Source organism: Chrysemys picta, chromosome 10, assembly GCF_011386835.1.
Source record: "Chrysemys picta bellii isolate R12L10 chromosome 10, ASM1138683v2, whole genome shotgun sequence".
In the NCBI taxonomy this organism is placed as follows: domain Eukaryota; kingdom Metazoa; phylum Chordata; order Testudines; family Emydidae; genus Chrysemys; species Chrysemys picta.
The window spans coordinates 85466049-85486799 of NC_088800.1; the positions used below are offsets into that span (position 1 = coordinate 85466049).

A 20751-nucleotide genomic window follows, 5' to 3' on the forward strand; every position below is an offset into this window, starting at 1 on the left:
CCCCCCCCCCCCCCGCTATCCCAGCCCTGAGCTCCTCGCCCCCAGCTCTGCCAGTGCCCCTCAATCCTGACCCACAGCCCCAGGCTCCCCCCAGCCTCCACCCATAACTCTGTTGCCGATGCACCTTTTGCTGTTCCAGGATTCCCGTGCACAGCTCCCATCCATGACAGCAGCATCCACGGCCAGTCTGATCCTGGGCCTGGAGCCTGCCATCCTGGCCAAGAGCAGGGGAGTTGGCTGGTGGACCAGAGCCGTGTCCGTCAATGCTGCAGCCAGAGGGGTGATTGCAGCACACGGGGACACACTAACTCAATGACAGATGGCTTAGGGGAGCACCAGAGCAGCCAAGTCTCAGCAGCACAAGTTCAAGCCCACCTGGGACCCTGCGTACCCACTCGGGCGGCTAGGTGGTGCTGAACTCCACGCTGTCGCCCTTCCCCACCCTTTCAGCCTGCAGCCAAACTGGGGTTTGAACCAAGGCTCCCCTGGGAGAAATGCCTGTTTAGCACTAACCCGCTGCCCCGTCCTCAGCCCAGGGACTGTTCCCAGAGAGAAGGAAGCGGCCCTGAGGGGGCAGTAGAGTCGGTAAGAGGGACTCTGGCCACAAGTGACCATTTGCTGCGTTTCTTAGGAAAATACTTTATTGTGGAAGTCGGTATTACATGAGCTTTCTATACAGTACAAAAACAAATTAGGCTCAATATATTAAACCAAATCGATCCACTGGCAAACGGGAGTCCTCTCCATGTAGTCACGGGACCCAAGTGTCACTCACTGTATTACAGCAACATCAGCTAGTGCAGAGACAGCGGCAATGCGAGAGAAGCCTGGGTTATTGCACAGTATCTGCCCCCTTCCCTGGGGAAATGAAACATCCGCTGTACTACAGCCCACAGCGAGAACCTGCGAGGGACCCCAGCCCTGTGACTGGGGGGGAGGGAGGGCTGGGGCAGGACACCATACATCGCACACTTCACTTTGGATTGTAACCCCATTGCTTGCAAGAAGGTCAGATGTTTGAGATCAGGGTCTCCCACCCTGGACTTGCCCTTTACTCCCCAGATCAGAAGCCAGAGTCCCCTGCCCTCTCAGATGGAACCGATATTTATACGGCTGCTTGCAGAGATTGCTGCTACACCGAGCTACTGCACATGAATTAGGCCAAAACATTGGCTCTTGCACCGGCATCAGTTTTACCACAGTCTGGGGAAGCATCTGCATCCAGCGCTGCTGAGGAACCAGCAGGGGGAGCTCACACATTGGGTTTTTGTCAGTCCCACCAATGCAGCGCGAACTCCCAGCTCCAGGTGGATTTAGAGCCCACAGGCCAACCCCCAGTCCCTGTCCACAGGCCGACCCCCAGCATGTTCTGAGCCCTCTGATACCCATTGGTGTCTCTAATTTGTGTCCCGCTGTAAGGCCCAGGGTCTGTCACCATCCCCAATAGAAAGAAGGCTCCTGCTCTGGGGCATTTATTTGCCAAAACAAGACCCTGCCCCCTGCAAGCCCGTTTGGCAGCACTGTCCCTGGAGGAGCCTCCTAAAGCAGGAATTGTTCAGCATTTGCCTAACCCTTCCCCAGACGGCAGTGGACAATAACACTCAACATTTCCCGGGTCCTGCACAGGGGAGTCCTGGTGCAGAAGAGCAGTGGCTCTCCCCCAGGACTCGCCCGGCGTGTTAAGATCCACATCTCCAGAAGGAAACAGATCGTGGGCATCAGATCTCAGCATCCAAAATAGATCCCACCAGCTGAGGGTACGTCTACACTGCCATCGGAGGAGACACTGCAACTCAGGCAGGATTATGGGAATTCGCTTTGACCTCGCTAGTGAGGCCACGGCAGAATGGCTTCCGCACAGGCTGTACACGGCGGTCCAGACTGCTGGCTACGTACTCACGTTGCTAGCCCACCTCACTGCAGCTTCGCTGCTGCTTTTAGCCACGCTCGCTAGATTAGAGCCCGAGCTCCAATGACACCTCTGACTGCAGTGCAGACAAACGCTAAGGGTGAGTTTTCAGCAGCGCTCGGTGTGGGACTCTGCACTTGCTGCAGTCAGGGGATGTTTTACCAGCGACTCGGCTGGCAGGAGCAAGGCCAGCTCCAAGCCCTTTGGAAAGCCCCGCTCCAAACAGCCCGAAGCCTAAGCAAGTCATCTCCAGAATTCACCATTGCTACGGGGCCAATGTGAGCACTAGACAGCGCCCCCGTCACCTCGCTGGCACGGAGGGCACAGATTCACCGATGCGTCACCAATCTGTGACTAGTGCAAAGAGCGCAAGACCTCGTGTGACACCCACTCCCCAGCCTACACTCAGGGCGCTGCTCTTCCCCAAGTGGCCGGAGTGTCGGCAGAGACCCAGCTCCCCCACAAGGCTGCCCACGAGGAGAGGCTCCATCTCATGCAGTTCCATTCAGACACACCAGCACTTCGGGTCACCAGCAGGCGGACGGGGGTCTCAGTCCCAAACGAGCTGGTCGCCACAGGGAGAGCTTTCCCGGGAAGACCCAAACATCTCCCCTTGTTACGGCTTTGTGGAGCGCCAGGCTGGGGACAGACCCACCCTGGGCCCCTTGAGGAAGGTGGGCATGGCTTTCCTACCTGGTCCCACGAAGAAGAGGGATCCGTGGAGCAGGTCTGCGCTGCCAGAGCCATGGGCTCCCTGACAAGCATGGATGGGGGCTGAAAGGCAAGCCAGCCCCATCACACCTCTCCTGGGGGAGCCGCAGTGATGGCATGATCCTGGGCACGCAGGGACAGGGCACTGCTCTGAGGCTGAAGAACGCATTGCAGCCACAGGGCTCACAGCTCAGATGGCCAACGACTCACTGGCTGCACCTCTGTCTGGGATGGCCTGCTCAGAGCCACTGCAGCGCCAAGCCCAAGACATTAGCAGCTGGCCAATCCCAGAGGCTCCCCATGGCCTCGTTCATGCTTTTCAAGATGATTTTAGGGACTAGTGGGAAGAGGGGTTGGAACAGAGAGGTCCAGTGGCTACCTCTGCAGAGAGGGAGCCAGGAAACAAGACTGGCCTGGGGGTTGCTAATGGACTACGACGAGGGGAAATAAGCTCCGGCCAGAGTCCCCACGTTCCTGGCAGCTCAAGTTCACTGTGCGGTGAAATTGGGCTCCTCACTGCAGCGAGCCAGCCTGGGCTCCCGCCCCTACAGAGCCTTGGGCTTGGCGTTCAGGCGGATGATCTCCCTGTAGTCCCGGACGAACTCCCGCAGCCGGTCCATGTAGGGATTGACGTTCTCCTCCATCCACTCCTCCACCGTGTCGGGGAAGTAGATGCTCTCCAGCTGGGAGCGGAAGTTCTGGATGAAGTTCTCCCAGTCCTCGTGGACCCTGGCGGCAGAAGGCGGCAGCGCGTCAGAGCCTGGAGCCTGCGGCGTTTGCAGGGGTGCAGGCTGATTAACAACCATTACCACGGGGCTCGTCGCCATGGGACTCTGAGTCAGTCAGAGGGGCACCATCGACCAGACAAACCCCACAGCATCGCACCTGCTATCACCAGCCAAGCGCCTGTCATGGTAAGATCTCCCCATGGACCTAGGCTCTGCTCTGCACAGCGCTCCGGATACAGGTGAAAGGCTCCGTTCTGTGAGCTCCTCCCAACACCCCCCAAGCCATGGGGACAGAGTCCTTTCAACATAGCGGGGGGGGGGGGGGCCGCAACTGCATCACCATGGCGACCGGCGGGGGCTCCGCGGCAGGCCCAGACCCCAACACTCTTTTGGAAGTTGATGGTGCCCCATAAGGCCCACAAGACCCCTGGGTGGAAGGCCCTCCTCTTCCTCCCTGTTTTACAGAGGGGCAGCCGAGCCCGGGGGGGGGGGCAGGGGTTGGTCCAAAGTCACTTGGGAAGCTTAGGGCAGAGCCAGGCCTAGGACCCCGGTCTCAGCCCCCGGCCCAGCCCTCCTCCCATCATTTTAGAACGAACTGCCTGGCACGTAACCAGCCCCCCGCCCCACCGGCCCCAGGAAGGCAGGACGGGGCTTTGTGGGAGTGTCACCTGCCGACACGTCATTGCCACGTCAAGAGACCCAGGGACCTCTAGCGGTTAGGAAGAGGCCACTGGCTCTCCCAGGAGAGCAGCAGGCCACTGCTGTGAGCACTGCACTGGGAGCCCCTGGACCCTGACAACACTCAGCGGCCAGGATTCAGCTCAAGTTAGGGCTGCCGCTTTGGATGCGTCCTCCCCAAAGGGGAGGAGGGAAGCTGCCCCTTCCCCCCGCAGACAGAGAGAAGGGTTGGGGTGGGGGATCAAGGTTCAGGCTTGTGAGAGACCAACCCTGGCTCTCAGCAACACAGGCAACTTGGTTTGGGAACTGCCTTCCCAGGGCACATGGCGCTCCCTCCCTGCATGCCCTCCCCAGGGCTGGCCCATACTGCTCCTCTCGGCTCCATGCCCCACGGAGGTTCACACAGGGCTGAGTTCAGATTCCTGCTCGGTGGGGAACTCGCGGGCGGAGACCTTGCTCGTGGCACAAGGCCTTCACTCCACCTCGGAGAAGAGCCCCGGGAAGGCGAGCGCTCGCTTCCATTCCCCTTTCCAGGAGCCCATCACAAGAGACTCCACCAGGCCCACCCAGCGGTACAACTCCCGCGTACCCCACCCCCAAGAGCGGACCAAGGGAGCCCCACGTACTTCAACACCTTGGTGCCGAAGTTCTCCAGGTTGCGCGGGTTAGCGAACTGGTGCTTCCTGTGGTACGGGCTGAACCAGCCCTTGATGGCGCTGACATGAGAGAGAGAGACAGACAAATGGACCCAACCCCAGAAACACCAGGTTAGTTGTTTTGTAACTACGCCTCTTCCCCTAGCAGGTCTCACCAGCGACAGCTAACCCCAGTGGGGGAGCCCCATAACAAAATCACCAGAGAACTGGACTACGGACAGGCCTGACAGCAACATTTCTACTTGAGAGTTGTCCAACACTTTCCACTTGCTTATAACTTTGCCAAACACTAGCTTCTTTGGGCCAAAGTTTCCCATGCCAGGCGTCTCCCTTAGGCTGAGTTTTTATGTTAAAGTTTTAGTGAAAAGGATTCAGCTGTTTGTAGTACACGATTAGGGGAAAATACGTTAAACTGGGTTAAAAAAATAATAATCTGACCACCTTTTTCCTTGAGAAGCTCCAGCACCCCCATGCTTTGGGGCAGGGATTTGAAATGTGGCAGGGGTGTTGCCCTGGTGTCAGGACGGTGCCTTTTGCCATTCCTGTGAAAAACTACCCAAGTTTGGCCAAATTATAAGCCTATGAAAAAATAAAATCATCCCAGTTTGCACATGCTCAGTAGAGACTTGTTAGAGTTTGGCAGCTACGTTCTCCAAAGCTTCCATCTGTACTGAGCATGCTCCATCCCCACACAGCTCCTAGCGCAACTGGACTGTACATGCACTATCCCCACAGCGCACCCGAGCACGCCCCGTCCTGAGGCTGCAAGGGCTTAGCAGGACTTTCCCTGAAATTGCTCCCCACGGCGGCTGGGGGAGGCCGTGGTGCTGGACACAGAAACTGAGAGCAAGCAGCATGTCTCCCCCATGCGCCCAGGAGGAATAAGCCTGACTCGAATGCAGAGGGGGCTAGAGCTGGAGGGGCCGGGGTATGTGTGCATGCAGTGGAAAGGGGAGATTGGGACAAGGACCCTGAAGGGTGGAGGCCGGGCAGGAAGAGAGACTGAAATCAGCCAAGGAGCCTGGGAGGAGTCACTGATTCTGCACACCGCTGGCCAAAAGCTAGACGTAGCAGAGCCCAGACAGGAGCTCCAGTTACCCCCCTGCCCCCAGACAACCCAACCCTTTGGGTTGGCTCCCAGCACCCAGACTCCAGCACTCCTCGACATGAGCCAGGAGACTAGGGTAGGGTACAGAGCCCAGCTTCCAGCCCCCACAGCACCCAGTTACCTTTCTTCCTCCAGGACTTTCGCAATGCTCTCTTTTAACTGGCCATTGATTTGCTCGACCATGCGATAGATTTCAGAGCCTGGAAATGCACCGTTTCCTTCACTAGGAGAAACACACAGCAGGAGCAGATGTGAGCCATGGGATAGTTACTAATACAACCAAGGAAGCAGATCTCCAAATCCCCATTTGCTCTCAGAGCTGATACACGGGACTTTCCATTTCATCCAGTCGCTGGTTAATACAACCAACCTTTTTGGAACCAGAGGACACCCAGCTTCCTACTCCAAAGTGCTGGGCAGCCGCTATTCCATCCCCACCAAGCCTTTTTGTCTTGGGCCAATGGCTACAGAAAGTTGGCATTTAATTAATAAGGACGTGGGCAAGTTTCCAAGCAAGACAGGAAAGACGAGAGACCCCCCAAAGGCCACCCATGACTTCCCCTAAACTGTGTGTCACACAGCAGGTCCTGTGCTATGCCAGCGACTGGGTCATTATGTGGATAACAGGCTCAAATGGATGGGGAGAGACTAGATCCCACTAAGAGGACATGGACTGATAGACAAGAGGGATACCGGTTACGCAGTTCTTACTGCAGATGTTTTAGGGATGTAAAACAAAGGAGCTTGCCATATTATGGAGATCTTTCCTTTCTGGGTGCTGTCTGAGTTCCTCAGCTGGCCCCCCCAATCACCAGAGTGTCTGAGCACCTCAGTATTGGACGTATTTACCCACACAGCACCCCGTGAGGCAGGCAGGGCTGTTGTCCCCATGGCATAAATGGGAATGGCAGCACAGAGAGGCTAAGTGACTTGCCCAAGGTCACACAGGCGTCTATGGCAGAGCAGAGTCTCTCAAATCCCAGGCTACCTGTCTAAAGACTGCACCCTCTGAATGCAAGAGAGTTCCTCCGCCCCCCGGTGTTTTACCCGCTCGAGCAGGGGTTCTCAAACTGGGGGTCAGGACCCCTCAGGGGGTCACGAGCTGTCAGCCTCCACCCCAAACCCTGCTTTGCCTCCAGCATTTATAATGGGGTTAAATATATAAACATGTGTTTTTAATGTATAAGGGGGGGTCGCACTCAGAGGCTTGCTGTGTGAAAGGGGGTCACCAGTACAACCGTTTGAGAACCCCTGCGCTAGAGAATCACAAGTGGCGTGGCTGGACTGATCCAGCCCCGGATGAGAAGCCTTTTGCCGTCAGCTGGAGTTGTGGTCACACCAGTGAAGGAAGGATCCTCAGAGCCGGACGACTCCGTGGACTCAGAGTTTGGGTGTTAGGACGCAGCTGCTGGAACATCAGCACCAGGGCAGGACTTTCCATTATCTTGCCGTTAAGGAGCCTTTCGAGAGAATCTACACACAGGTGCTTGGATCCACCTCTGAGGCTTTCCCAGACGACGCTTAGAGAAGTTATGAAGCACATTTTGCCAGAGCTTTGAAGGGCTACCGAGGCTGCTAGAAACGAACTGAACCACTAGCCCATTAGCCAGCAGCCACCACAAGACAAGGCGAGTAGCACCCCAGTGCAAGAAGGTGCTAACCGAGGGGTGCCTGGAGACCAGGTTCAAAGTGACGCCGGGACGCCTGCCCGCTGGACCGAGGCACCAAGCCTTTCACAGAAGAGGGGTGGGGGAGATACATGGAGGCTGTTGGGGCGTAGGCATGAGATGCCTTCACGCCAAGCACCTGCTGCCGACGAGTCCAATGGGCACGGAACCTGTGTGCTTCGGAGGAAGACTCATCACTATGGAAGCAGTGGCTAAAACAGAGGATTGGTGAGTTAGACAGAGAAGAAAGGCCTAGTGGTTAGGGCACTAGCTTGCAATGCAGGAGACCCAGATTCCCCGTGACATGCCTGGAGCAGATCGCTCAGTCTCTCTGTGCTGCCTGGCCCCATCCGTACAAGGGGGATACAGCCCTGCCCTGCCTCAGGGGACGAAGTGCTCCACTATGGGGGGGTCAGACAAATGCCACAGACACACACACACGAGGTGCAGCAGGCTCCTGGGATGTGCTGGTACCACCCCACAAACAAGAGCGAACGGAAGGACTAGGACACAGCAGGCCGGCTGGGCTCCGTGACTGCTCAGCGCTGCCCAGGGGAAGCACTCAAATCCACAGCTGCCGGGCAGCAGCCCTGGGAACCGACGGGCCAGAGCAACGTACCACATGCTCTTCTCTAGATCCATGCTCTGGAAGCCCAACATGTCCAGGATTCTCTTTTTAGTTGCTTCAGTAAATCCACCTAGAGGGGGAGGAGATGACACACGGGTTAGCGGAAGGGGAGAGGACGGGCCAGTGCAGGCAGGAGAAGCCCTGAGAGGGAGTCTAAACTTCACCCAAGGGGGGCTGTACTGGCAGCTTGTTAGGAGCTCAAAGGGGGGCACCGTCATCTGTAGGTCACGTCCACACGTGGAGCTGGGGGTGTGGTCCCCATCTGAGGAGACACACCCGCGGTAGCACCCATCCAGCCAGCGTGGTAAGGACAGCAGCGTAGCTGAAGGAGCGCAGGCAGCGGCGGGAGGAACCTGTCTGGAACCCCTGGATCCGTGCTCGGGGTGGCCAGCCCCACTGACCACCGCAGGTCCACTATGCGTAGCGTGTGCCAGCTGAACGAGAGCTACGCGGGTACATCTCCACGGGCTGGGAGCTGCCCCCGGCGCCGAGGCTAGACGTACCCTTAGACTGGCGAGCGGTCCCCCAACAGAGCATCCCAGCTGGCCAGCTCCTCCCCATCTCCCCACATGCCGGGGAAATGGGAGCCCGCAGGCACGTGGGCGGATGCACTGTGGCTGTCCCCATTATAAAGGGAAAAACAAATACCCAGGAGAGCACTGCGAGCGTCAAGCCACAAACAGGCCAAATGCACCGGACAGATATCGTACGGACTATGGAGGAACACTGGCTACTAGCCAACCCCAGCGCCTGCCGGGCATACCGACTTCCAGCACGGCCTCCCTAGGCATCCGAGAGCCTTTGGAACCCTAGACACTGCTAGCTTGTTCAAGGGGCTGTGTCTGGGGAACCCCTTGGTCAAATGACCTCACCTTTCCCCCTCCAGCCCCCTCCCTGGTCCTGATGCGGCACAGCGATTCTGAAAGCAATCGGAGAATGCGTGGGGACGGTACAGCATTCTGAAACATCAGCTCTTGGACAGAAAGCTCTGCTCAACCTCATCTGGATTATAGTGTGCGCGCGCATACCCCCACCCCAACCCCGCAGGAAGAACATCTTGACTGTGATCACTTAATAAAAATAGCACGAAGGACCAAAATGCCCCCCAAAAGCTCAATACTATTTTACAGGCAACCGTTCCCCTCCTAGCTGCCAACCTCCTAGCACAGCTTACATTACATCACCCATCAGGGAAACAAACACCACAACTGCACTGCTCACCTAGTGAGCAACACTCCTGGAGCGAGCCGTGTGCATGTATTTAGCAGGCAGGCTGGGCTGAGGCCACAGAAACACTCAGTATCTTGCCAGAGAACTGCACAATTCTGGTATTCCTCCTCCCACCACAGGAGCGCCAAGCGTGGTGGGCTAGGTTAATCCCAGCCCTCTCTCCAATGCCCTGGGTAAGTCACTAAGGACTGGTCTACACACACTATTGGTACAGCTTTACCTAGATCGGTTTGCAACCTGAATAGTTAAAGCTGTACAACCCCCGAGTGTGGACAGATGGAGTTATGGGTGCACAAACCAGTAGAGCTCATTCCTGTACGTTACGGGCGATAAGCTATACATTTTATTATATACATATAAAATGTATAGCTCCATATAATGACAGAGGCTGAGTGATACCTCACTGATGCTGGTGGGGCTGACAGCTGCCTTTCATCCAGGATAAGTGTGGGAAGCAGCCAGAAAGCCAAGGAGACAGCCAGAAAAGCACTGGGAACGTGGCCCCAAGAGAGCTTTTAAAGCAGAGTGCTGGCTGGCCAGAGGCTGGGAGCTGTGAGTAAAGACACTGCCTCCTGTTCGATTCCTCCTGTCTCCAGGGACGCAGGACTTTGTGTCCAGCCCTTTGTAAATACTGCAGAGAAACACCTGACTCCACCATCGATTTCGCCGCCTAACAAAAACAACCCACAAGACCTTGAACACTGGCCAACTGCTTGGGTCAAAAGGGGTAACAATAGAGCTCATACACTTCAATGAAACAGTTAAAAATTGGGCTAAACACAGTTTTTTGTACGAAGTCTTAGAGGAAGCCACAGATTAAACCGCACAAGGGGTCAGTGGTAGACCCAGGAATAGAACCCAGGAGTCCTGACTCCTAGTCACCTGGTCTAATTGCTAGACCTTGCCGCCTCTCACATTAGAGGGCTGGGTTAATTCAGGCTTGGTGGCCCAACCCCGCACTGCATGCCCTGGCAGCGAGCCCCTCACCGTTCACCAGCGTCTGCAGACACATGGCCAGGGATGGGATCCCCACCGGCAGCAGCTCACACAGCACGGAGTAGTGGTCGTACCTGCGGGGACAGGAGAGCAGCACATGGTCACACTGTGGAACCGCCTGCAGAACGGTGTCCCCAACCCATCACCCGATGCCAGCTGTTCTGCCATCTCCCCGCAGTCCCTTGGCATCGCACTGGGAGGCGGACGCACACACCGCAGCAGCGGACAGCCCCAGATCCTTCCACTGACGATCTGTAGGGTCCTTAAGCTGTCCTGAGCCCCGCAGGAATCCCCAACGCCCAATGCCCCGAGGGACTCCTGCCAGCCCCACAGCTATCCTGCCCGTTTCTCGCCAGAGCTCCACGCCAGCTTCTGCTCGTCTGTGCTGCAAGCAGCCCCTTTGAGAGCCGTTCCAGCAGGCTGGTGCACCGGTGCTGCGGGGCGTAGCCACGGGCCAGAAGAGGAACGTTCTGCAGCAGCCGGTGACTCTGCTGGGGACTGCACAGCCTGGGATTCGGGGTGGGTTTCTATCTAACCAGGGCAGGGCTCTCCCTATTCGAGTTCTGTCCAGTCCCCCCGTGGCAGCTTTCACCCTTCCCCTCAGGAGAAGGATCCGCAGGTGAAGGGATCCTCCTGCAAGCTCAGTCTGTTTTGCCCCATCTCTCCGGATGCCGTTGCCCCTAGTTCCCTACCCCTCTCCCCGCCTTGTGTCACCCGCCGTGACATGACCCCTCGCTTATTTCCAGACTGATGGACCCTCCCCTCAGCCACCCAGCCAAGCTGGGACGACTTCTGTCTCACTCCCCCATGACCCCACCCCCCAGCTCACTAATCCCGTCTGATGCTCTTCTCCGAGCTCCTGGCCGGTCATCGGTGTCTTCCCACTCAGGGGTCGCCCCGGCCTGAAGGCAGCGTTCCAGCTGAGACCACGGCACAGCAGAGCTAGCAACGCCGGCGGCTGCTCTGGTCTCGCTCGCCCTCCCCCCATCTACTCCCCCACCGGGGAGAGGTCACGTTCTCTGCAAGCTGGGTGTGCTAGACTGCTTCTGCGCGAGAGCCAGAGGGACGGCCGTTCCCCCGCCGCGCCTCACCTCTGCCACCCAGTGAGGGCAATTCCCTGGAACTTGATGAACGGGAACTTGGACATGGCCTGGATCACCTTCAGCCAGCTCAGATGGTTTTTCAGGTGGTAATTTAAAGGGGTCCAGGCCTGCGCGGGGCCGGTGGTGCCTTTAAAGGCGCTCGCGAACCACACCGATTTGAAGCCACTGTCTGCGTACTTTGAAATAAACTTTCCTAGGAAAGAAGGAGATACCAAGATCAGCAAACAGCTGGAAAACATCTGCCAGCGCCAACACTCTGAGCTTCAACACAGCGTTCCCAAGGTGCTAACGCAGAGTGCCCCTGGCGGGGGTCAGCCGTGGGCCCCACACAGACCCACCAGCACCGCTGTGTGGCTGGCAAGCTGAGGGGGAGACGCACTGGTCCCGTTGCTGAGCCGTAGGCCCCACACAGACCCACCAGCACCGCTGTGTGGCTGGCAAGCTGAGGGGGAGACGCACTGGTCCCGTTGCTGAGCCGTAGGCATGGGCACACGCACCAGCCCGAGAGCTGTTAACACAATTACCCACCTATCCGTTCCTCTGGTCTGGGGCCGGCAACAGGAGGCTGGTGGGTGGCTCAGAGGTTTGTTAGGCTCCATCGTAGATCCTACGCTACCTTTAAGTTACCGGTTCAAATGTGACCCAGACTAGCAAAGAGTAAGAGGGTGTGACGTTATTGACATAAACTGGGACCATATAGATCATTGTTGCAACCAAGGTCCTGTAGTGGCACCCAAATCTTGTATAAAGGGGGTCAAATGGGGTGTCTAGGACAAGGTTATGGTTTACTGGTTATGATTATGCTGTCTATATGTATGTATCAGTTTTGTAGTCGAAGTTATGAATATTGGCTCTATACTGTCTGTATGGCAAACTTATGCTATGCTTCTGGGTGACATCCCAGACAAGCTGAGATTAGCTCTGCCTAGCCTGCTTGATGGCCCATTAAGGACCATCAGCTATACAATGGACCCATTGAGAGAAGGCAGATACGCCTTGTACCTCAGCAAAGTATGCAGGGACTGGCCCATGTGACTCCAGACTCCATTTTGTTGTAATTTTCCACAGTAGGAACAAAGAGTGTTCTTACACCTGGAAAAGACTATATAAGGCTGATGCCTGATCTCCATCTTGTCTTCAATCCTGCTTCTTACCTCTGGAGGAACTTTGCTACAAGCTGAAGCTTTGAACAAAGGACTGAGGACCCATCCCAGCGGGGGATGTTCCATAGACTTGATTTGAACCTGCAGTTTATTCCATCGCTGCTGCAAGCCTGAACCAAGAACTTTGCCATTACTGTATGTAATTGATTCCATTTAACCAATTCTAACTCTCATCTCTATCTTTTTCCTTTTATAAATAAACCTTTAGATTTTAGATTCTAAAGGATTGGCAACAGCGTGATTTGTGGGTAAGATCTGATTTGTATATTGACCTGGGTCTGGGGCTTGGTCCTTTGGGATCGGGAGAACCTTTTTCTTTTACTGGGGTATTGGTTTTCATAACCATTTGTCCCCATAACGAGTGGTACTGGTGGTAATACTGGGAAACTGGAGTGTCTAAGGAGATTGCTTGTGAGACTTGCAATTAGCCAGTGGGGTGAGACTGAAGTCCTCTTAGTCTGGCTGGTTTGGTTTGCCTTAGAGGTGGAAAAAACCCCAGCCTTGGGCTGTAACTGCCCTGTTTGAGCAATTTGTCCTGAGTTGGCACTCTCAGTTGGGTTCCGCCAGAACCGCATTGTCACAGAGGGTCTCCAGCTGGCAGCCCCATGGCAGTGAAATAAAGGGACGCCGCCAATCTCCTAGGCACCAGGGGTCCCTGGCACAAACGTCGCAGTCACAACTGAGACAAAGTGAAGGACATCAGCAGGGCAGGACACAAAGGAAACGTGACCCTGATTTCCATGGAGCTGTCCCCAGCTTACACCAGGGCTCAACTTGGCCTTTAGCCGCCTGACATGCAATCAGGCAAGTCTCACAAAGCAGCTCACGGATGAAACCGTCACAGGCTCTGCCCCTTACCTATCTGCTCCGTGTCAAAGTCTGCGGCGTAGAACCAGAGCACCGGGGAGGCATGCTTCGCGATGCCAGAGTCTGCAGGACAAACAAACCCGGAGGAAAGAGAATGCAACAGCCCCTCTGCCAATAGCTCCCGGGGAGGAGAGAGACGGCTGCTGGGGAACCCCCCGCTCCCCCCGCCACCTCATTCCACCAGCCCAGATCCCCCCTTACTCCCTACACGAAGAGTCGGGGTGACCGTGTGCACGATACACAACTCCAAACTGCACTGATATAAGGGAGCCCTGAAGCATTCCCCACTATGGGCAGGAACCAGGGGTGCTGGAAGGGGGTGGGCAACAAGGGACCCTGGACCCATCACTATTAAAAGCAATGGGGGGAGGGGGCTGAGAGAAGCGAGCGGGGGAAGGGCCTCAGGGGAAGGGGCAGCGTGAAGGGCGGGGCCATGGTGGGCCTGTGCGCCCCCCCCCACACTTTTTAGGGACCTTCCACTGCTCCTGGCGGGGACACCACCAAACCCCCAGGACACACTAGTCTCAGTGCTACACTTTCTCCCCTGCCCTGACTCCTCCCAGACAACACCACCAGGGTGGGGGGGGGGGCATTACAGGTGCCCTCCGGGCAGCTGGACCACCACAGCAGCATGAGGATGTGACTGGGATGCTGCTCCTGAGACATACGCAAGAGTCACCCTAGAAAATCCCCTACAACTAACTGCTCCTGGAGAGGAGCACAAAGCCACCCTGACCTTGGATGGCTCCCACGCTGATCTTCCTCAGCATGTCGTCCCACATGAGGACTTGGAGTCCCTTGTACTGGTTCACGATGAAGTTCACAACCTCCTTGATGTGATTCAGGTACATCTTCCCCACATCTCCATCGCTGTGGCTGATCCAGTTCTTGGAATCCATTCCTTCCCCTAGATGAAAGACCTGGATTTACCGGAAGGGAAACTATTGTTAAGATCAGAAGCTTACTAACCTTGGTAAACAGGCATTGAGTGAAGAGCGAGCAAGGTTTACGTCCTTCCTAGAGCGATGCACCCAGGGAGCAATGATGGGAAACCGCCCCCTGCGCCAGACCCCTCCCCAGTGCAGCCCCGCAGCGATCACGCCTCTCCTCAGTCCTACGCAACAGCTACACGCAGCGACTAGGCGAAGCGGTCAGACGAGACGGACCCAAGTGCCAGCAACGTGCGGAGGATACACGGCTTCGCCACACACGACCAGACCACGGTCACCAAGCTGGTCCAGCACGAGCAGCTGGCTGAGCCGGACTCCAGGCAGACAGAGGTGATGACAGTGGCAGAGGAAAGCTCTCTGAAGAGCTTGTGGGCACAGTGCTGTCTCTTCCGGGTGAAGGATCACCCCCACAATGGGGCTCTCCCCAACAAGGCCAACGCTTGTCTGAGCGGCAGATAGACCTTTCTCGGGGCTGGTTCGAGACTGTTTAAACTAGCTTCCCAGGAGCGAAGGTGGACACCTCCGACCAGCCTTCGCTGATGTAAACACGGAAGAGCAAGTATGTTTAACACACACACCCCCCCACGCGCACACACACACAGTCATGAGTCAATGCAGCACAGCTTACATTAGCTCTTCAATGGGGCAACCCTGGATGGCAAAAGTAGCCAGCTAGGTTGGAGCACAGCTCGATTCTCCCCAAGCTCACACGCAGGCGGTGACAACTCAGCCCTTCACCCCTGCAGGGTGGGCAAATGGAGTTATAGGCACTTTACTGCTCATGGGACCTTGGCAGGATGCTTTGAAACACCAGGCCCCATCTGCTCTGCAAAGCCGTTAGAGAACCCAGGGGACACTGCGTAACATGCAAGAGTTTGTCCCCGTGTCCTTTGGCCAAAAATGTCACCTCCTCCCAACCCAGTGTCGGGCACCAGAGAGCTGCTACCCTGCACCCCACAAGGGGCTACATTTCACTGGTGCAGTACGCAGAGGGGGAAGCACTTTGTAGTGATCATAGCTTCTGTTCACAGACCCCAGAGCCTGCAATGAAGCCACTACAAGCCGCGCTCAGTGTGATGGAAGGTGGAGTAGCTCTGCAAACCTCTTCTCCAGCTGTTTTGTTCCTCTTCCCTTCCCTCTACCCAGAGGGGCGGTCGTAAGCAACAGAGGCCATTACACCTAGAATTGGCGATTGTCTGGTGTCCCTCCTTCGACCATTAGGCAGTAAGCTTGTCAAGGCAGGGGTAGTCGTTGTGTTAGTACAGCACCTAGCACAGCGGGGTCCCAATCTACAGTTGGGGCTATTGCAATAGCAATGACCCCTCCCCCCCCGCCCAATAACTCCCAGAGCCAGCAGGGGGCGGAGAGGAGCCTCCCCAGCTCTTACCTCGTCGGCTCCGATGTGGATCCAGCTGGAGTGTCTGTGTTTGTCCATCACCTGCGACAGCATGCTCTTCAGCAGGGACAGGGTGTCTGGGACGTGGGGGTTGAGGCTGTTGGGGAAACGCTCGACCTCCCGCAGGTATCGGTATTTGTCGTGCTTCAGGATAAACTGTCACAAGGAAGCGTGTGAACCCAACGCAGCACAAACCGACCCGGCTGGACCCCGGGCAGGTCACGCTGCACTTTGGAAAGAGAGCGGCTGGACTGCAAGGGAAAGGAGTAACTGGGAGGCAAGTCACGGGTCTGCTTTAAAGGGGCTCTGTCCAGCTAGAATCATGCTGTGCACTGGGGGCACGTGGGCCAGTAAGAGGGGGACCCCCCTGTCAGCACTGTTTGAGGGAGGTGTACCTGCTCCCCGTGGAACGCCCCGCGGGGGCTGAGCGCGCCGGTTCACAGTCCACAGGAGCCTCCACCAGGCTCCCTGTCAAGACCTGTGCAAATACCAGTTGTTTACGAACGGGCGACGTGTGGTGGAGCTCGATCTGGAAAGAGCCAAGCTGGACCCATGGCTGGCGTTCTTGCCAGCTCCCACCCTGCCCCAGGGAGGCCTGCCTGAACAACTCAGAGAGGCAAGCCAGCATACAGCTACCTCCCCTTGGCGGCAGAGACCAACGCCAGCTTGTTGGGTTGATGAGACTGAAGTGGCAGGGTGAGGAGAGCGACCGAGACACCCTCAGAAGACGCAGATTCCTCACTCAGCAACAGAGAGGGGAGCCAGACACTCGTGAGAGAAACCCAACAGCCACAGACACAGCCCCCAGCTCAGTGCTGAAGTGCGGCCAACGGACATCGCGTGGGAGCCCGCAGGCAGCACTCGGTGTCTCGCAGACCGCAGTCCTCACACGAGGGCACTCTGGTGCGACGCTGGCAGGAGTAGCCCTGTTCCACAAGCGGGTTCCTAGCCCCACAGGTGGGCCTGGCGCTTCAGACTTAGAATGACAGCCGGTCCCTGCAGGCAAGGAGACGTTTGCCTGTTCAGAGCCCCCACAAAAACCAATCTATAGCTAGCCCCCTTTAAATGCTTCCAATCAAGACACATAATGAAGGGCAATGGACGGTCATCCTGCCTCCCCTGACAAAGGGAAAGTAACCCCGGGAGACAGCCTGCGAGCGAGTCTGCGAGCGCCCAGAACTCGCCTGGCTCCCTGAAAGACGGAGAGCTGCAAAGACCACAAACAAAACCCTGCATGAACAATCCCAAGGAAAGTGCCCCCCAAGCAGGTCCCATCACAGGCCTTCCCCACCCCCATCTACTGCTGCAACGGGTCTACATCCAAGGCCAAGCCACCCAGGGTCTGCAGTAATTGTTAAAGCCACTCAGTGACACCTGGGTGAGCCTGGGTTAAGCCAGAAAAGAACGGAGCTTTTCTGGGGAGAGCTCTGGGGGGGGGGGGCCATGTCTGTGCCTGCCTGATGGGAGAGAGGAGGGAGATTCAGCCCTCTGCAGTGTTTGGTAGCAGCCATGTCGGCACCTGGATCCACCCCACAACGGCAGGGCCGGCTTTAAGCCAATTCGGCCGATTCCCCGGAATGGGGCCCCGCGCCTAAGAGGGCCCCACAACGTCCGGGGCTGCCGGCAGAGCGAAAAAAAAAAAAAAAAGCCGCGTCCTGCTTCTCCCCTTCCCTCCAGCGCTTGCGCCACCATACAGCTGATCAGCGCAAGCCTGGGAGGGAGGGGTGAGGAGGAGTAATGCGGCGTCCTTGGGGAAGAGGTGGGGCCAGGGCGGGGATTTGGGGAGGGATCCAATGGGGTAGGGAGGGGGCAGAGTCGGGGCGGGGGGGGGGGCCCGAGACAATTCACGTCCTGGCGTGGGGCCCCGCACCTGCTAAAGCCGGCCCTGCACAACAGGGTGGCAGGACATGCCTTTCACCCTTCGGGCCAGGAGCAGCTGGTCTCAGCCATTCCCTACGGAAGGGCTGACTCACGCGGAGATCAACGCCTACCTCCACGTGCCCAAAGGTCTGCACCAGGGGAACCACCTCCAGCTTATTGAGCGCCGCTAGCTGCTGGATCTTCTCGACGTCATCCTCGCTGCAGGGCGACAGGAACAATCGGTGGGTCAGAGAGCTTTGCGTTTGCCAACCAGCAGCTGCAAAACCCCAGGCCATTCGCGGACTCCCAGACACGCCGACACCCGAGTGTTAAATCCGTCTCAGGACACTGGGGATGGGGGTGTTAATGGCTGTGCCACAGAAAGGAGGAGCCTGATACTCCCACATTCAGCGTTTCCGGGTGAGCGCTGCACATTAGTGCCTCGGGAAACCCGTGCGCGTCCCCAGAGCGGCACAGTTACATTGCTGCAGGTCAGAGTCACTCCATGCTCATTGGCTCACTGCTTTTCCAGGTGGAGAGAATCTGGGAATGCCAATTGGGATCCAAACATGGACACTAAGAACAGACACGGAGGCTGCTCTAACTGCGGGCACAGCCAGCGGGGCTCTTATCGAGGGCTCTGTTCCAGCAGGGCCATGCCCTGACTTGCAGACCCTCCGGCACCGAGCGGGTCACGTTACTTTTGGATACCTAGCCAACCCACACAGCCAAATGCTTCCTCCGGTTCACTCACGCCCACTGCAGCAGCTTACCTATAAGCGTATGGAGACTTGAGGGTTTCAAGCTCACCCTTAAAGGGAAACATGTCTTCGTACTCGACCAGGATTCCATTTGCACCAAGTTTGGAGAGAAGCGGAAACACCTGCAAGGAGAACAAATGCCCAGGCCAATGAGCCGACCGGCTGGGGGGGGGGGGGGGAGGGAACGGGAAACTCGCCAATCAGTCTCCTGGCCAGAGACCATGGGTCAGACCAAACCAGGGTGTCTATGGGTGCAATTCCCCTGGTTTCCATGGGGCCGGGCTCAATAACACCAAAAGTGCTCATGGCCTTGCCTGGCTAGAAACCCGGCTCAGCAGGGCTCCGTGCCAGGCTGCACGGGTTCCAGGCGAGCCCAAGGGCAGCAAAAGGAGTCAGCCACCCAGAGCTCCTGGGCTCCCACGAGTCTCTCTCGCTCTGAACCACAGCCACGGAGACTCCGTAACGTCCCTCTGAGGGGAGTGTGGGAGATCCCTGGCCAGTGGGCAACACCCCACGCTCAGGCAGTTCCGAAGCCAGCTCTTCCTCTCCCTTGCCCCCTGCTCTGCTCGCGTGGCCAGGTGCACCGTGCTCTCTGCGAGCACTGGAAGCCAGTGGCTGAACTCTGGCGCCCGCAGGACCTGCTCGTAACAATTGGGATGTCCCCTCCCCCTGCCACCCACAGTCCAGCAGGATGGGGACTGGGCAGGAGAGAGGGGACAAGCGTCATCCCAGAACCCTCTGCTGCTCACCTGCTCCAAGTAGGAGACCTTGGGCGCGGCTCCTTTCAGGTCCAGGTGGACGAGCCTCATCTCCGTGGTGCTGAAGTCCTTGGAGAGCTGCTTTTTGGTGTCTTCCTTTGGATCCGTTATCTTCACCGCCGAGAGCTCCAGGGCCTGGCTGTGGGGGTGGGCCTTCTCCTTTTCCTCTCCAGCCTTTCCCCAGAAGTCATTGTCCTTGCTGATGTGCTTGTGCAGATCCAGGGTAACGCTGCGCATGCAGAACAGAGCGGCTTTCACACACGCACACACACACACACACACACACACACACTGCACCGGCTCCCTTGTGGGCAGCCTCCGCAGAGCGGCCCCAGACACTGAATTCCCCTCCCACCCCGCGGGGGGCTCTGCCAGGACAGATGGTGTGGAGGAAAACCCAACTGGTATCTGCTCTGGCGACGGGCAGGGACATCAGCCTCCAGGGCTGTGAGCACAGCAGCTTCCGCCCACTGCTAGAGTCACGTAGTTACCCTTGCCTAAACCATCACTGGAGGGTATCTGAGCAGAACAGTCCAACCTACTGCCATGCGGTCGTGCCCCCCAATGTGTGCTCTGCAGGAGAATCCCATAGCAGCCACCTGGGAATGGGTCACAGCCTCCAGTACTTGCTGTCGCCGGCAGACTGGGACGCTGCTTCAGCGCTATCGGCTGGGGGCAGACGCAGCTCTGTCACTGGGACCCTCCTGCCCCTTTCTCCGGGTCTGTATATTATGGGGCAGAGCTGGCACTGGACACCCCAGCACCCAGCGAGAGATGCCGGGGAGCAGCAGGAAGATCGCAGTCCCCACCATTTGGTTACAGATCCAGAAGCGTGCGGCAGGCGCTGCTGGCCATGCCAGTGCAGAGCTCGAGAGAGACGGGGGCGCTAGCTCAGCTAAGGAGCTACCTTGGGGCCGGATGGAGAGAACTCCGCTCCAAGCTCCCCAGGTGGCCCCAGCACCATCCTGGGCTCCGCGGGCAGCCTGGCTGCAGACCGGTGTCTTACCTGTCTCGGAAGATAAATTTGATGCCTGCTAAAGCCACGATCAAGAGCACGGTGAGGCGCAGGAGGTTCAGCTTCTGGTTCCGCGGGAAGGCCATGTCTGCAAGGCAAACGGGGGGAGGGGAGGCCAGCTGCGCTGCAGAGCAGGATGTAGAGCAGCGAGTTGACAAACACTGATAAAGCCTCCACCTGGGGCCAGGACCTGCCTTTCACGCCGGGGGAGGAGGGACATGGAAGCAGCGCTCAGGCTGCAAGGTGGTGCTGCGAGCGAGCATGACAAGCGTGTCCAGCCGAACAGACCCTAACCACCGACTCACGGGGTTGCTCCAGGGTGGGATGGGAGAGACGCCCAGGTACAAGCTATATGCAATAGAGAAACACCTTCACAAGGGAGCCTGCTGGCTGGCCGGCTCCTGTCTGGCGAGGCGACCTCAGCTGACGCCCAGCCATCCCAAGCGTGGTTCTGCTCCACCTGTGCAATGCAGAGGGAGGGCGGCCTTATGGTCAGGGCACCGGCCAGGTACTCCGACGAGCTGGGTTCATTTCCCAGCTCAGGCGAGTCCGATCACCTCCCCGAGC

The 20751-nt window shown here is 57.5% G+C and overlaps 1 protein-coding gene across 3 annotated transcripts in view; it reads right to left on the bottom strand.

Annotated features, from left to right (window-relative positions):
- Positions 1-619: 619 nt before the first annotated feature.
- Positions 620-20751, bottom strand: part of LOC101932119 (hexosaminidase D-like) — a 34404-nt gene continuing 14272 nt past the window's right edge. For all 3 annotated transcript variants that reach the window (XM_008164788.4, XM_065560282.1, XM_024102340.3), the window contains exons 3-15: positions 20176-20272; positions 19161-19398; positions 18424-18533; positions 17782-17869; positions 15782-15946; positions 14181-14364; positions 13436-13507; positions 11403-11607; positions 10303-10385; positions 8077-8155; positions 5912-6013; positions 4653-4742; positions 620-3349 (exon numbers count right to left, since the gene is read on the bottom strand). In XM_008164788.4, coding sequence (XP_008163010.1) covers positions 3166-3349; positions 4653-4742; positions 5912-6013; positions 8077-8155; positions 10303-10385; positions 11403-11607; positions 13436-13507; positions 14181-14364; positions 15782-15946; positions 17782-17869; positions 18424-18533; positions 19161-19398; positions 20176-20270 — 1695 coding nt within the window. In that variant the 5' untranslated portion in view covers positions 20271-20272 and the 3' untranslated portion in view covers positions 620-3165. The remainder of the gene's footprint in view (positions 3350-4652; positions 4743-5911; positions 6014-8076; positions 8156-10302; positions 10386-11402; positions 11608-13435; positions 13508-14180; positions 14365-15781; positions 15947-17781; positions 17870-18423; positions 18534-19160; positions 19399-20175; positions 20273-20751) is intronic.